This window comes from Bufo bufo, chromosome 10 (genome assembly GCF_905171765.1).
Source record: "Bufo bufo chromosome 10, aBufBuf1.1, whole genome shotgun sequence".
NCBI lineage: Eukaryota > Metazoa > Chordata > Amphibia > Anura > Bufonidae > Bufo > Bufo bufo.
The window spans coordinates 150,402,892-150,419,777 of NC_053398.1; the positions used below are offsets into that span (position 1 = coordinate 150,402,892).

The 16,886-nt window shown below is 56.7% G+C and overlaps 1 protein-coding gene across 2 annotated transcripts in view; it reads left to right on the forward strand.

Moving 5' to 3' along the window:
* The window catches only part of CA7 (carbonic anhydrase 7), a 36,992-nt gene that overhangs the window by 1,814 nt on the left and 18,292 nt on the right, over window positions 1-16,886 (forward strand). The window contains exon 1 of one of the 2 annotated variants that reach the window (XM_040409061.1): window positions 9,170-9,269. The exons of the other annotated variant lie outside the window; for it this stretch is intronic. Within the exon in view, the coding sequence (XP_040264995.1) occupies window positions 9,230-9,269 (40 nt within the window). The 5' untranslated portion in view covers window positions 9,170-9,229. Of the gene's footprint in view, window positions 1-9,169; window positions 9,270-16,886 lie in introns of those variants that run through there. 2 annotated transcript variants of the gene reach the window in all.

Consider the following 16,886-nt stretch of genomic DNA (forward strand, 5'->3'; position numbering starts at 1 on the left):
CCCCCACCCCTGACCCTGCACCCCCCACCCTCTGACCCTGCACCCTCCACTCCTGACCCTGCACCCACCACCCCTGACCCTGCACCCCCCCACCCCTGACCCTGCACCCCCCACCCCTGACTCTGCACCCCCCACCTCTGACCCTGCACCCCCCCCACCCCTGACCCTGCACCCCCCCACCCCTGACTCTGCACCCCCCACCCCTGACCCTGCACCCCCCCACCCCGGACCCTGCACCCCCCACCCCGGACCTTGCACCCCCCACCCTCTGACCCTGCACCCTCCACCCCTGACCCTGCACCCCCCCACCCCTGACCCTGCACCCCCCCACCCCTGACTCTGCACCCCCCCCCCCCCTGACCCTGCACCCCCCCACCCCTGACCCTGCCCCCCCCCCCCCCTGACCCTGCACCCCCCACCCCGGACCCTGCACCCCCCACCCCAGACCTTGCACCCCCCACCCTCTGACCCTGCCCCCCCCCCCCCTGACCCTGCACCCACCACCCCTGACCCTGCCCCCCCCCCCCCCTGACCCTGCACCCCCCCCCCCTGACTCTGCACCCCCCACCTCTGACCCTGCACCCCCCCACCCCTGACCCTGCACCCCCCCACCCCTGACCCTGCACCCCCCCACCCCTGACTCTGCACCCCCCACCCCTGACCCTGCACCCCCCCACCCCGGACCCTGCACCCCCCACCCCGGACCTTGCACCCCCCACCCTCTGACCCTGCACCCCCCACCCTCTGACCCTGCACCCTCCACCCCTGACCCTGCCCCCCCCCCCCCCTGACCCTGCACCCCCCCACCCCTGACTCTGCACCCCCCCACCCCTGACTCTGCACCCCCCCACCCCTGACCCTGCACCCCCCACCCCGGACCCTGCACCCCCCACCCCAGACCTTGCACCCCCCACCCTCTGACCCTGCACCCTCCACTCCTGACCCTGCACCCACCACCCCTGACCCTGCCCCCCCCCACCCCTGACCCTGCACCCCCCCCCCCTGACCCTGCACCCCCCACCTCTGACCCTGCACCCCCCCACCCCTGACCCTGCACCCCCCCACCCCTGACTCTGCACCCCCCACCCCTGACCCTGCACCCCCCCACCCCGGACCCTGCACCCCCCACCCCGGACCTTGCACCCCCCACCCTCTGACCCTGCACCCCCCACCCTCTGACCCTGCACCCTCCACCCCTGACCCTGCACCCCCCCCCCCCCGACCCTGCCCCCCCCCCCCCCTGACCCTGCACCCCCCCACCCCTGACCCTGCACCCCCCCACCCCTGACCCTGCCCCCCCCCACCCCTGACCCTGCACCCCCCACCCCGGACCCTGCACCCCCCACCCCAGACCTTGCACCCCCCACCCTCTGACCCTGCACCCTCCACTCCTGACCCTGCACCCACCACCCCTGACCCTGCACCCCCCCACCCCTGACCCTGCCCCCCCCACCCCTGACTCTGCACCCCCCACCTCTGACCCTGCACCCCCCCACCCCTGACCCTGCACCCCCCCACCCCTGACTCTGCACCCCCCACCCCTGACCCTGCACCCCCCCACCCCGGACCCTGCACCCCCCACCCCGGACCTTGCACCCCCCACCCTCTGACCCTGCACCCCCCACCCTCTGACCCTGCACCCTCCACCCCTGACCCTGCACCCCCCACCTCTGACCCTGCACCCCCCCAACCCTGACCCTGCACCCCCCCATCCCTGACTCTGCACCCCCCACCCCTGACCCTGCACCCCCCCACCCCGGACCCTGCACCCCCCACCCCAGACTTTGCACCCCCCACCCTCTGACCCTGCACCCTCCACCCCTGACCTTGCACCCCCCACCCTCTGACCCTGCACCCCCCACCTCTGACCCTGTACCCCCCCACCCCTGACCCTGCACCCCCCCACCCCTGACCCTGCACCCCCCCATCCCTGACTCTGCACCCCCCCACCCCTGACTCTGCACCCCCCCACCCCTGACCCTGCACCCCCCCACCCCGGACCCTGCACCCCCCACCCCGGACCCTGCACCCCCCACCCCGGACCTTGCACCCCCCACCCTCTGACCCTGCACCCCCCACCCCTGACCCTGCACCCCCCCACCCCTGACCCTGCACCCCCCCACCCCTGACTCTGCACCCCCCACCCCTGACCCTGCACCCCCCACCTCTGACCCTGCACCCCCCCACCCCTGACCCTGCACCCCCCCACCCCGGACCCTGCACCCCCCCTTCCCGGACCCTGCACCCCCCACCCCAGACCTTGCACCCCCCACCCTCTGACCCTGCACCCTCCACTCCTGACTCTGCACCCCCCACCTCTGACCCTGCACCCCCCCACCCCTGACCCTGCACCCCCCCACCCCTGACCCTGCACCCCCCCACCCCTGACTCTGCACCCCCCACCCCTGACCCTGCACCCCCCCACCCCGGACCCTGCACCCCCCCACCCCGGACCCTGCACCCCCCACCCCGGACCTTGCACCCCCCACCCTCTGACCCTGCACCCCCCACCTCTGACCCTGCACCCCCCCACCCCTGACCCTGCACCCCCCCACCCCGGACCCTGCACCCCCCCACCCCGGACCCTGCACCCCCCACCCCAGACCTTGCACCCCCCACCCTCTGACCCTGCACCCTCCACTCCTGACTCTGCACCCCCCACCTCTGACCCTGCACCCCCCCACCCCTGACCCTGCACCCCCCCACCCCTGACTCTGCACCCCCCCACCCCTGACTCTGCACCCCCCCCCCCTGACCCTGCACCCCCCCACCCCGGACCCTGCACCCCCCCACCCCGGACCCTGCACCCCCCACCCTCTGACCCTGCACCCCCCACCCCTGACCCTGCACCCCCCACCCCTGACCCTGCACCCCCCCACCCCTGACTCTGCCCCCCCCCCACCCCTAACCCTGCACCCCCCACCTCTGACCCTGCACCCCCCCACCCCTGACCCTGCACCCCCCCACCCCTGACTCTGCACCCCCCACCCCTGACCCTGCGCCCCCCCCCCCCGGGCCCTGCACCCCCCACCCCGGACCTTGCACCCCCCACCCTCTGACCCTGCACCCCCCACCCCTGACCCTGCACCCCCCCACCCCTGACTCTGCACCCCCCCCACCCCTAACCCTGCACCCCCCACCTCTGACCCTGCACCCCCCACCTCTGACCCTGCACCCCCCACCCTGCACCAGATTTACTAACCCTAATGTAAAGATGTAAATGAGCTCTTGGCAAGCTCCGCCTCTGCTGCCCCCACATTCATTAGATGATACAATTGGTGACTCTTCACATCGCCTATCGGTTGGCTTACTTTGCACCAAAATGTCTGTGCCAGTGTCCCATTTATGCCCCGCCCTTTCCCACTAAGCCACACCCCATTTTCAATCTAGTAAAAAGCGTCTCCCCTAATAAACGCCGTGTTTTCAGTACAAATTGTGTCCGATTTTTTGAATGGTAAATGTCTGTGTTCCTTTAAAGGGGTTTTCCGAGATCTTTTTACCTCTGATGGCGTCGCGGGGAGGGGGTGCGAGCGATGTCTCCGCGTCCCTCAGGAGCTCCCGTTTTATATTGGAATGAAGTAAAGAAATAAACGCTTTTGTATCGGCAGCGTGCGAGTGGCGTCTACTGCTCACATCCAATCTGTGACGGCAGAGCTCCCGGTATCCGACCCCCGGGACTGTTGGGAAGGTGCTGGCGGTAGCTCCGTGGCATTCTCACCTGTGTCCTGGGCGCACGTGGAAGGGAATGGAGAGAAGGCTGTCAAACGTCTGATCAGCGGGGGTCCTGGGTGTCGGACCCCCACCTTCAGATCCAGATGATAGAACATCAGTATTAAGCCCAGCTCCGCTGGTGTGAGGGGGTCACCAAGACCCCGGACCTCCCTGCAGCGAGCTGTAACAGGTTGTCACTCTATTGTCACCATTGGCCTAGTACGATGACCCACGGGGGGGGGGGGGGGTGTCCCTCAGGTCGGGGGTCGGGTGTTTAGTCACTACCTGTTCTTATCAGCAGAGGATGACAGCGCCTGTCCGCTAAATGGATTGCACCGTTATATAATATAATATACGGGCGGCCTTAATCTGTCCGGCAGAGCAATCCATCACCGGCGGTGACAATAAATGGCTAGGAGCCCGAGACTACTACTCCCCATGTCTGAGATACAACCCCCACTGCTCACTAGATACATGGCTACAGTGTATCGGTCCGGACTCCGATTCTCCAGGATACCATTGTAACAAACCCTCAGCTCTGAGAAGTGTTATGTCTGTATTCTTCAGGACTATAGATATACTTTGCGGACCCGTACGCTTCAATTGCGTCACGTCCTGATTTCCGCTGACAAGTACAGAACATGTTTTATTTGTTTTACCATAGAAGTGAAAAGGTCCAAATCGAATCCACAAAAAAACGGTTCCACATTTTTGCGGACAGCATGCGGCCCAAGATGCCTCTTACTACTTCCCTGGAGGCCTGTGTGGAACCTCCGACTGATCAGAGGGGCGCACATTTCACGCCGGACATTTGTCAGGATGTATGGGGGTCTTCTAACTGTCGGTCAGGGGGCGATGAGGATTTGTTCTCAGGGGTAAGGCCGCGACCTTCTCCCCTCTCCTTAAGGCCCCTATGGGTCCAGCTATTAAAGCCTGCAGCGACAGGGGGCCACACATCCCCCTGCAAAATACCCCCGAGCCAGAGCTGGAGACCCCCGTCTACGACGTCCACAGCGTAGTCGTAGTCTCACCAATACGGGGAAGAGCATCAGCAGGCGCTGGAGATGAGCCCGTTCAGGTTATGAGATTCGTTCACACTTCGTTTACTGGTAAAAGGTGAATTGCGTTATGGATTCTGTTATTCATTCAGTCATAATAGAAGTCTATGGGCTGCAAAACAGATCCGTCCCGTTTCCGGTATGCAGGGGAGTCCTCCCCGGATCCCGAGTCCTCCCCGGATCCCGAGTCCTCCCCCGATCCCGAGTCCTCCCCCGATCCCGAGTCCTCCCCGGATCCCGAGTCCTCCCCCGATCCCGAGTCCTCCCCGGATCCCGAGTCCTCCCCCGATCCCGAGTCCTCCCCGGATCCCGAGTCCTCCCCGGATCCCGAGTCCTCCCCGGATCCCGAGTCCTCCCCGGATCCCGAGTCCTCCCCGGATCCCGAGTCCTCCCCTGGATAACGGAAACGGGACGGATCCGTTTTGTAGCTCATAGACTTCTATTATGACGGAATGAGTAACGGAATTCCTCTAAAGGCGTTCCATTATGCATTCCATCATAGAATTGCGTTATGGTCCGTGGGAACGGAATCCCCTTTTGCCACCAAATGAAGCGTGAACGAATCTCATAACCTGAAACGGGCTCCTCTCTATGAGCGAGGCACGGGGCACAGAATGCCTCACCGACTCTGATTCTCATGACTTTTACGGCAGTGACTCTGTGATTTATGGACCTTCCTCTGTCCGAAGAGTAAATAGATCGGTTTTGATGAAAGGGTCCAAGGTCCCCGATCCAGCGATCCGCGCTCGGCAGGTTGACTTTCATTCCTTTGGAGATGAATGACCCTGTGATAACACCGGGCTGATAATTAACTCTCTAACCGCCATCTTCCTCATTCTGAGCGGAGATTGCCCCTGTCTGGATGCAGGATGTGGCGGTCTCGTCTGTGAGCGCCGTGCTGCGGGTTTATTAACCCTTCATCTTTGGAGGGATCGGGGCACCTTTACACTGAAGATGGGCCTGTTTTGGAGGCTTTTTGTGCCTCATTCGCCTATTTAGACTTTTTTAGATCAGGGATGCCCGACCTGCAGCTGTTGCAAAACTACAACTCCCACTATGGACAACCTACAGCTACTAGGGCATGCTGGGAGTTGTAGTTTTGCAACAGCTGGAGGCTGCAGGTTGAGCATCTGTGTTTTGTACCTTTTTTCCACCCTATGCATGTAGTTCTCCTCCCCCCCTCGGCCCCCGCACTTTTCTGAGTGGTGGGCTGCGCCACATTTTGCCTCCTTTCATGGAGACGTGCGCCTAATTTCAGCTCTTGCGCCACATTTTCATGCGCATTAGACCAGTCAGGTCCATTCACGTGGAATATCCGGAACAGGTGCGGACCCATTCATTCTCAATGGGGCAGGAATGGATGCGGAGAGCACACTATGTGCTCTCCGCTTCCGCATTTCCGGAGCGTGGCCCCGATCTTCTGGTCCGCGGCTCCGGAAAAAAATAGAACATGTCCTATTCTTGTCCGCAATTGCAGACAATAGGCAGTTCTATGGGGGGCGCCGGCCGGGTCTCTTGCGGATCCGCAGTACAGTACGGAGGTGTGAATATGAAGCTGTGGTACTGATAAAGAGCCACTAGAGGGCAGACCAGTAGCAGAGGCCAGTCCATGCCGGGGGACTATACGGACGAGCCAATACGCCGTCTAATGTTATACCTAAAAGCCAACGAGCTGGACAAACAGCCCCATTCTGTCTGGAACTGCACTTTAAGCTGTTTCTTCCCCTGGAGACAATGGGGAATCTGTGTCATTAAGTTGCTATTGAACCAGTAAAAACCTGAAAGAATGGGAAATGCGATTATTCCGTCGCCCGCCTCCCGGAGCACACAGCGGCTTTCTGAAGACCCTTTGTCCTGCTGCAGAGGCCGGTGTAGACGCACACAATGCGGTGACATCATCAGGTGACACGAACCCTGCTGATATTCCAGGTTATTTCCATGGCCTGACACTAGATCCCCTGTAACCCCTCGGCGCCCAGAGAGGACCACGTAGGGGCCCATTCACAGGATGCATGACACTTGAGCACGCTTCATCACTCAAAGCTAAGGGGCCCCGTCCTGAATTCAGTAGGTGCTCCCAATGTTTCAGAGGTACTTACCTTGTGAGGATCACATGACTGCCGGCTCCACGTCTACGGGTGAATAAGATGGGACATCGAAGCCGAAAGGCGGCTTTACACGTCCCGATGTACAGCCGATTGTCGGGAAGGAAGCGTTCCTTGTAGACAGTCGCCTGCTCGTCAGTGGAGGAGACACATGTACATGCAGCGATCTCCACAGTATAGGGATCTCCTCCATCACTCGTCCCCATACAGAAGTGTTCCTTCCTGACAATCTCCTGCTCGTCAGTGGAGGAGACACATTTACATGCAGTGATCTCCTCCACAGTATAGGGAGCAGTGATCATTAATGCCATCACTCGTCCCCATACAGAATCGTTCCTTCCTAACAATCTCCTGCTCGTCGGTGGAGGAGACACATTTACATGCAGCGATCTCCTCCACAGTACAGGGAGCAGTGATCACTAATGCCATCGCTCGTCCCTATACAGAAGCGTTCCTTCCTAACAATCTCCTGCTCGTCAGTGGAGGAGACACATTTACATGCAGTGATCTCCTCCACAGTACAGGGAGCAGTGATCACTAATGCCATCGCTCGTCCCTATACAGAAGTGTTCCTTCCTGACAATCGCCTGCTCGTCAGTGGAGGAGACACATGTACATGCAGCGATCTCCTCCACAGTATAGGGATCTCCTCCATCACTCGTCCCCATACAGAAGTGTTCCTTCCTGACAATCGCCTGCTCGTCAGTGGAGGAGACACATGTACATGTAGTGATCTCCTCCACAGTATAGGGAGCAGTGATCACTAACGCCATCGCTCGTCCCCATACAGAAGCGTTCCTTCCTGACAATCGCCTGCTCGTCAGTGGAGGAGACACATTTACATACAGCGATCTCCTCCATAGTACAGAGAGCAGTGATCACTAATGCCATCGCTCGTCCCCATACAGAAGCGTTCCTTCCTAACAATCTCCTGCTCGTCGGTGGAGGAGACACATTTACATGCAGCGATCTCCTCCACAGTATGGGGAGCAGTGATCACTAATGCCATCGCTCGTCCCTATACAGAAGCATTCCTTCCTGACAATCGCCTGCTCGTCGGTGGAGGAGAGACATGTACATACAGCGATCTCCTCCACAGTACAGGGAGCAGTGATCACTGTTGCTATCAGTTGTCCCCATACAGAATCATTGTTTTTGGCAGCAGTTTCGTGTCCGTTTAGGCGTCCATTTCGCCCTTTTTTCGGGTGATCTGCCGCTCCATTAGACGCTCTTTCTGCCGCTCCTCACATTTGGCCCCATCAATCAATCATTGATCCCTTATAAGAATAGACCCCCAGGGTCAGATAGGTGCGGGGGCCACATCTAGGAGTGCGCTCAGCTGTTTTTGGGAGTTCCATAGCAGTGGATGAAGAGCACACTGCGCATGCGCTGCCACCGCTCCATTCACCATTACGGAAATAGCCAGCGGTCGGATGGTTGAGCCCCTCTCTGACACCAAGTCCTGAGCGCCCCGCGCAGCGCTGTGTATTCCGCTATCACCATGGCCATAATTCACATACAAAGTCCACATGGCCCCCCAACCCCGGGGAATGGATCGGGGGCCGAAACAAAAAGCCACAATGGCTCCCAATGTGTATTTGCCACGTCCCTTCCCCCACACTGAGATGAAGGGGGTTCAGCAGAAACCCCCCACCCTGGAAAATGTCCGAACTTTGTGGTGAAATTCATTGACCCGAATCCCTGTGAAATCAGCATTTGGCGCAGGCTTGTCGCCATGAAGGACGGGGGCCGCGGAGGTGGTCGCTATTATAATCTGCCTTCTGCGTCATTCACCATTTTCTAAATCTCTGCTTCCTGTCAGTGAATGAGAACACTGCTCTCAGCACAGACGTGGATACAGTTGCATCTAATCCGGACAATGCTCCAGACTGATACATTGTAACGGACTCGCAGAGAGATGTGTGCTGTGGTTGATGTATTTACCTCACGGCGTATTGTAACAAACCCTCAGCTGTGAGAAGTATAAGGTCTATATGGTGTCCGCTTCTGCATGTAAGACAAAAATGTTCCCATTCACTGCCAGCAAGCAGCTTGCTTGAAAATGGCGAAGAATGAGAACAACTGTATTAATAAAGCAACTTTGCATAAAACCAGGAAACAATAGTCGCTGTGCGGACGGTTACAGAGAGACCCCCGGATTGTATACAGGGTGGGATCCGTGCATTACACCCTGCTGCACCCACAGGGGAGGAGGAGGAGGAGGTGAGAGATCAGTCCCTCCTGTAGTCAGCTGAGGCCCCCCCCCCCCCGTTACTGTCCCTTTAAGAGGCTGAGAACAGGTACAGTGTGCAGTGTAAAGGCGACAGGTGGAGCGACCAGGAGCCGACTGCGACCATGACCGGACAGCACTGCTGGGGATACGGCGAGGAGGGCGGTAAGATCCGGGCGAGCATTCCTCCGTCTGCTAACTGCATCCTCCGTCCGTCTGTCTGTCATATGTCCGTCTGTCTGTGATATGTCTATCATCCGTCCGTCTGTGATATGTCTATCATCTGTCCGTCTGTCTGTCATATGTCCGTCTGTCTGTGATATGTCTGTCTGTCTGTCATATGTCTATCATCTGTCCGTCTGTCTGTCATATGTCCATCATCTGTCCGTCTGTGATATATCCATCATCTGTCTGTCCATCGTCCGTCCGTCTGTCTGTCATATGTCCATCATCTGTCTGTCTGTCTGTGATATGTCTATCATCTGTCCGTCTGTCTGTGATATGTCCATCCTCTGTCTGTCTGTCTGTCTGATATGTCCATCCTCTGTCTGTCTGTGATATGTCCATCCTCTGTCCGTCTGTCTGTCTGATATATCCATCCTCTGTCCGTCTGTCTGTGATATGTCCATCATCCGTCTGTCTGTCTGTCTGATATGTCCATCCTCTGTCTGTCTGTCATATGTCCATCCTTTGTCTGTCTGTCTGTCTATGATATGTCCATCATCTGTCCGTCTGTCTATGATATGTCCATCCTCTGTCCGTCTGTCTGTGATATGTCCATCATCCGTCTGTCTGTGATATGTCCATCATCCGTCTGTCTGTCTGTCTGATATGTCCATCCTCTGTCTGTCTGTCATATGTCCATCCTTTGTCTGTCTGTCTGTCTATGATATGTCCATCATCTGTCCGTCTGTCTATGATATGTCCATCCTCTGTCCGTCTGTCTGTGATATGTCCATCATCCGTCTGTCTGTGATATGTCCATCATCTGTCTGTCCATCATCCGTCTGTCTGTCTGTCTGATATGTCCATCATCTGTCTGTCTGTCTGTGATATGTCCATCATCTGTCCGTCTGTCTGTGATATGTCCATCCGTCTGTCTGTGATATGTCCATCCGTCTGTCTGTGATATGTCCATCATCCGTCTGTCTGTCTGTCTGATATGTCCATCATCTGTCTGTCTGTCATGTACTATCTGTCTGTCTGGATTAGTATTCTCTCTTATTATGGGAGTCCCCCGCTGGTTATATATAACATACCTCCCGATGTATGAGGTGAGTCGGTGACACCTTCTTCTTTATTACTGGGATCAGCAGGTAGGTTCTCCTTCTTACCTGTCATTCCTGAAGTCTCTGCTCCCACCTCCCTTTATGTCCATCCCGTATACCTTGCTCTGGTGTAGAGCCCCCCTTACTATCTCCTTTGATCTGGTGTAGAGCCCCCCCCCCCCCTTTACTATCCCCCTTGATCTGGTGTAAAGGCCCCCTTTACTATCTCCCTTTTTCTGTAGAGCCCCCATTACTACCCTCTTTGCTCTGGTGTAGAGACCCCCCCTTTACAATCTCCTTTGATCTGGTGTAGAGCCCCCCTTTACTATCTCCTTTGATCTGGTGTAGAGCCCCCCTTTACAATCTCCTTTGATCTGGTGTAGAGCCCCCCTTTACTATCTCCTTTGATCTGGTGTAGAGCCCCCCTTTACTATCTCCTTTGATCTGGTGTAGAGCCCCCCTTTACTATCTCCTTTGATCTGGTGTAGAGCCCCCCTTTACTATCTCCTTTGCTCTGGTGTAGAGCCCCCTTTACTATTTAATTTGATCTGGCATAGAGCCCCCCTTTTACTATTCCCCTTGCTCTGGTGTAGAGCCTCCCTTTACTAACCTCCTGCTCAGTGGTTCTGGAAATGCATTAATTATTAAGCTGGATTTATATGGGGCGACTGAGCGGCTGATTGTTGGCAAAGAAGCGCGTTCCTTCCTAACAATCGCCTGCTCATTAGTGGAGGAGACACATTTACATGCAGCGATCTCCTCCACAGTACAGGGAGCAGTGATCACTAATGCCATCGTTCGTCCCCATACAGAAGCGTTCCTTCCTAACAATCGCTTGCTCGTCGGTGGAGGAGACACATTTACATGAAGTGGTCTCCTCCACAGTACAGGGAGCAGATATCACTAATGCCATCGTTCGTCCTCATACAGAAGCGTTCCTTCCTGACAATCGCCTGCTCGTCGGTGGAGGAGACACATCTACATGTAGTGTTCTCCACAGTATAGGGAGCAGTGATCACTAATGCCATCGTTCGTCCTCATACAGAAGCGTTCCTTCCTAACAATCTCCTGCTCGTCGGTGGAGGAGACACATTTACATGCAGCAATCTCCTCCACAGTACAGGGAGCAGTGATCACTAATGCCATCGCTCGTTCTCATACAGAAGCGCTCCTTCCCGACAATCTCCTGCTCGTCAGTGGAGGAGACACATTTACATGCAGCAATCTCCTCCACAGTACAGGGAGCAGTGATCACTAATGCCATCGCTCGTTCTCATACAGAAGCGCTCCTTCCCGACAATCTCCTGCTCGTCAGTGGAGGAGACACATTTACATGCAGTGGTCTCCTCCACAGTATAGGGAGCAGTGATCACTAATGCCATCGTTCGTCCCTATACAGAAGTGTTCCTTCCTGACAATCGCCTGCTCGTCGGTGGAGGAGACACATTTACATGCAGCTATCTCCTCCACAGTACAGGGAGCAGTGATCACTAATACCATCGCTCGTCCCCATACAGAAGCGTTCCTTCCCAGCAATCGTCTGCTCGTCGGTGGAGGAGACACATTTACATGCAGTGGTCTCCTCCACAGTACAGGGAGCAGTGATCACTAATGCCATCGTTCGTCCCTATACAGAAGTGTTCCTTCCCAGCAATCGCCTGCTCGTCGGTGGAGGAGACACATTTACATGCAGTGATCTCCTCCACAGTACAGGGAGCAGTGATCACTAATGCCATCGCTCGTCCCCATACAGAATCGTTCCTTCCTAACAATCTCCTGCTCGTCGGTGGAGGAGACACATTTACATGCAGTGATCTCCTCCACAGTATAGGGCGCAGTGATCACTAATGCCATCGCTTGTCCTCATACTGAAGCGTTCCTTCCTGACAATCTCCTGCTCGTCGGTGGAGGAGACACATTTACATGCAGCGATCTCCTCCACAGTATAGGGAGCAGTGATCACTAATGCCATTGCTCGTTCTCATACAGAAGTGTTCCTTCCTGACAATCGCCTGCTCGTCAGTGGAGGAGACACATTTACATGCAGCGGTCTCCTCCACAGTACAGGGAGCAGTGATCACTAATGCCATCGTTCGTCCCTATACAGAAGTGTTCCTTCCTGACAATCGCCTGCTCGTCGGTGGAGGAGACACATTTACATGCAGCGATCTCCTCCACAGTATAGGGAGCAGTGATCACTAATGCCATCGCTCGTCCTCATACAGAAGCGTTCCTTCCTGACAATCGCCTGCTCGTCGGTGGAGGAGACACATTTACATGCAGTGATCTCCTCCACAGTACAGGGAGCAGTGATCACTAATGCCATCGTTCGTCCCCATACAGAAGTGTTCCTTCCCAGCAATCGCCTGCTCGTCGGTGGAGGAGACACATTTACATGCAGCGATCTCCTCCACAGTACAGGGAGCAGTGATCACTAATGCCATCGCTCGTCCTCATACAGAAGCGTTCCTTCCCAGCAATCTCCTGCTCATTAGTGGAGGAGACACATTTACATGCAGCGATCTCCTCCACAGTACAGGGAGCAGTGATCACTAATGCCATCGTTCGTCCCCATACAGAAGCGTTCCTTCCTGACAATCACCTGCTCGTCGGTGGAGGAGACACATTTACATGCAGCGATCTCCTCCACAGTACAGGGAGCAGTGATCACTAATGCCATCGCTCGTCCTCATACAGAAGTGTTCCTTCCCAGCAATCGCCTGCTCGTCGGTGGAGGAGACACATTTACATGCAGTGATCTCCTCCACAGTATGAAGACGAGCAGTCACTGTTGCGATACAGATTCATGGTTTCTGGGCAGCAGATCGCCGTTTAGACCGCACGACTTTCTGTCCGATTATTTAGGTGCCTACACAAGCGTCAGGATCACCGGATGAACGAGCGCTTCGTCATGTGATCTGCGACACATTTGCACAGGGAGATTGCCCGATCCTCAGGCGGTGTAAGTGCCGAGCGCTCGTGTTGTGCGGAGATTCTCACCAGAGCGCAGCGAGAAGGTAATGAGATCATAGGGGCGCGGGAGGATCCCACAATGCACAGATATTATAAAGGCTGCGTTCACGTCTTCCCAGCAGAGGAACAGACTGGAGTTCCCGTATCCGGCACAGCCGGGCAGCGCCGCATTCTGCCGGATCGCCATTGACTAGAAGAGGATCTGACGATACCGGTGTTCGTCCGGCAGAAAGGCGCCATTTATGAAACCAGTCAGATCCCATTGTAGTCGATCCGGCGGAGTGCGGCGTACCAGATTTACACGACGGGAGCGCAGCCTTAAAGGAGTACTCCGGTTGTTTGACCTTATCCCCTATACACAGGATAGCCATCAGATCGGTGGGGGTTCTGCTGCTGGGACCCCCACTGATCACAGGACTGGGGACCCCCTCCCTCTGCAGCCGGATGCACGTGGCCCCCTCATTCATTTCTGTGGGAGTTCCGGAGACGGCGGAGTAGAGCGCTCACCTATCTCCGGATATCCCATAAAAATGAATGGAGCAGCCGCACACATGCCGGACCGGCCGCTCCATTCATTGCAGCGGTACAGAGGACCGCCACCGTTCCAAATAACCGGAATACCCCTTTAATGGGAAGAAGAGAACGATAAGAGTGGGTGCACACACTGGATCCAGCAGAAGGGGAACCGTAAGTCCGTTATGTTAATCATTCCCCTCCAACCCGCTTCTTGCTTTGGCTCAGAAACCTGTGTGGACCCCTCAAGATCTTCTGATATGGCGGTATAATGTGGGAAAAGCTTCACCCCAAGAGACCATCTAATGTCTATGGCAATGAATGGCGCAGAACTCCAACTCCCAGCATTCTTCTAATTCCCATAGATATGAAAGAAAGATGCTGGGGGTTGTAGTTCAGAGGAGCTGGTTCCTGGTGTAGAAGGTGGGGCGGTCTTGTAGGTTTTACGGTTTATTGATGTCCACGGCTCAGCGGTATTTCTCTTCCTCTTCAGATGTTTTCACAACAGACAAACCTTGACTTTTCATCCCCATAAAATGATGAAGCACCAAGCGAAAGGTGAATGCGGACTCAAAAAACCGCCCCGTCCGTGTCCACAGCTGCAAAAGACATATTTACCCCCACAGATCTGGGGAAGCTGCAATGGCAGCCATATTGGTTATCACCCAGCTTTCCCAGACACGGACTGTATTACCGATTATATGGCCAATCATTGGTCGGACACACAGATTATTGGACAGATATTGGTCAGATAGTCTGCTGGTGTAATACAGCCAGGCGAGTTCCACGCTCCGGACTCGCAGGGTGAGTAGGCGGCAGCTCCCGTCCTGACCTCCCAGCACTGCTGGGGTCACATAGCATTATACTCATTTATGATGCTATGTAACCCTTACAGTTCTGGAATGTATTGGATAACACTGACATAATGCTGTCAGTGCTATACAGTACATTCCAGCACCCTAAGGGTTACATAGCATCATAAAACACTATAATGCTATGCAATCCGTCAGGACGGGAGCTGCCGCATACTCACCCTGCGAGTCCGGAGCGTGGGGCTCATTTGTCAGAAAGGGGCCTAATTCAAGTTACTGGTTTGCTGCAGATAATTTAGAAATCATTCCCAAAGTAATAAAATACTGTAAATCTCCCTCCAGCGGTCTGTGGGCCGATTCCGTCATGCGGCTGTGTGTGTACGTGTCCCAGGACGTACGGCAGCGCAGTTGGCATCCATTGCTCTCTCTTGTCAGTAGTTTCAGGCTGTAGAAGGACCAGCTGTGGGGAAGACTAATGTCATCTCCTGTAGGAACGGTGAATCCATTTTATTGCTTTCTGTTTTCGGACATTTCATACGAGGGATTTCAGTAGAGGTGAATACAGCATATTGCTCCCTGTTATCAGCCACTTCAGGCCGGGGTCCTGGGCGTGTGCCCCTTATTCTGGGGTCCTGGGAGTGTGCCCTTTATTCTGGGGTCCTGGGCATGTGCCCCTTATTCTGGGGTCCTGGGAGTGTGCCCTTTATTCTGGGGTCCTGGGCATGTGCCCCTTATTCTGGGGTCCTGGGAGTGTGCCCCTTATTTTGGGGTCCTGGGTGTGTGCCCCTTATTCTGGGGTCCTGGGTGTGTGCCCCTTATTCTGGGGTCCTGGGTGTGTGCCCCTTATTCTGGGGTCCTGGGAGTGTGCCCCTTATTCTGGGGTCCTGGGTGTGTGCCCCTTATTCTGGGGTCCTGGGTGTGTGCCCCTTATTCTGGGGTCCTGGGTGTGTGCCCCTTATTCTGGGGCCCTGGGAGTGTGCCCCTTATTCTGGGGTCCTGGGAGTGTGCCCCTTATTCTGGGGTCCTGGGAGTGTGCCCCTTATTCTGGGGTCCTGGGCATGTGCCCCTTATTCTGGGGTCCTGGGAGTGTGCCCCTTATTTTGGGGTCCTGGGTGTGTGCCCCTTATTCTGGGGTCCTGGGTGTGTGCCCCTTATTCTGGGGTCCTGGGTGTGTGCCCCTTATTCTGGGGTCCTGGGAGTGTGCCCCTTATTCTGGGGTCCTGGGAGTGTGCCCCTTATTCTGGGGTCCTGGGAGTGTGCCCCTTATTCTGGGGTCCTGGGCATGTGCCCCTTATTCTGGGGTCCTGGGGGTGTGCCCCTTATTTTGGGGTCCTGGGAGTGTGCCTCTTATTTTGGGGTCCTGGGCGTGTGCCCCTTATTCTGGTGTCCTGGGTGTGTGCCCCTTATTCTGGGGTCCTGGGAGTGTGCCCCTTATTCTGGGGTCCTGGGAGTGTGCCCCTTATTCTGGGGTCCTGGGAGTGTGCCCCTTATTCTGGGGTCCTGGGCATGTGCCCCTTATTCTGGGGTCCTGGGAGTGTGCCCCTTATTTTGGGGTCCTGGGCGTGTGCCCCTTATTCTTGGGTCCTGGGAGTGTGCCCCTTATTCTTGGGTCCTGGGAGTGTGACCCTTATTCTGGGGTCCTGGACATGTGCCCCTTATTCTGGGGTCCTGGACATGTGCCCCTTATTCTGGGGTCCTGGACATGTGCCCCTTATTCTGGGGTCCTGACAGTGTGCCCCTTATTCTGGGGTCCTGACAGTGTGCCCCTTATTCTGGGGTCCTGGGAGTGTGCCCCTTATTCTGGGGTCCTAGACATGTGCCCCTTATTCTGGGGTCCTGGGAGTGTGCCCCTTATTCTGGTGTCCTGACAGTGTGCCCCTTATTTTGGGGTCCTGGGAGTGTGCCCCTTATTCTGGGGTCCTGGACATGTGCCCCTTATTCTGGGGTCCTGGACATGTGCCCCTTATTCTGGGGTCCTGGACATGTGCCCCTTATTCTGGGGTTCTGGGAGTGTGCCCCTTATTCTGGGGTCCTGACAGTGTGCCCCTTATTCTGGGGTCCTGGGAGTGTGCCCCTTATTCTGGGGTCCTGGGAGTGTGCCCCTTATTCTGGGGTCCTGGACATGTGCCCCTTATTCTGGGGTCCTGGGAGTGTGCCCCTTATTCTGGTGTCCTGACAGTGTGCCCCTTATTCTGGGGTCCTGGGAGTGTGCCCCT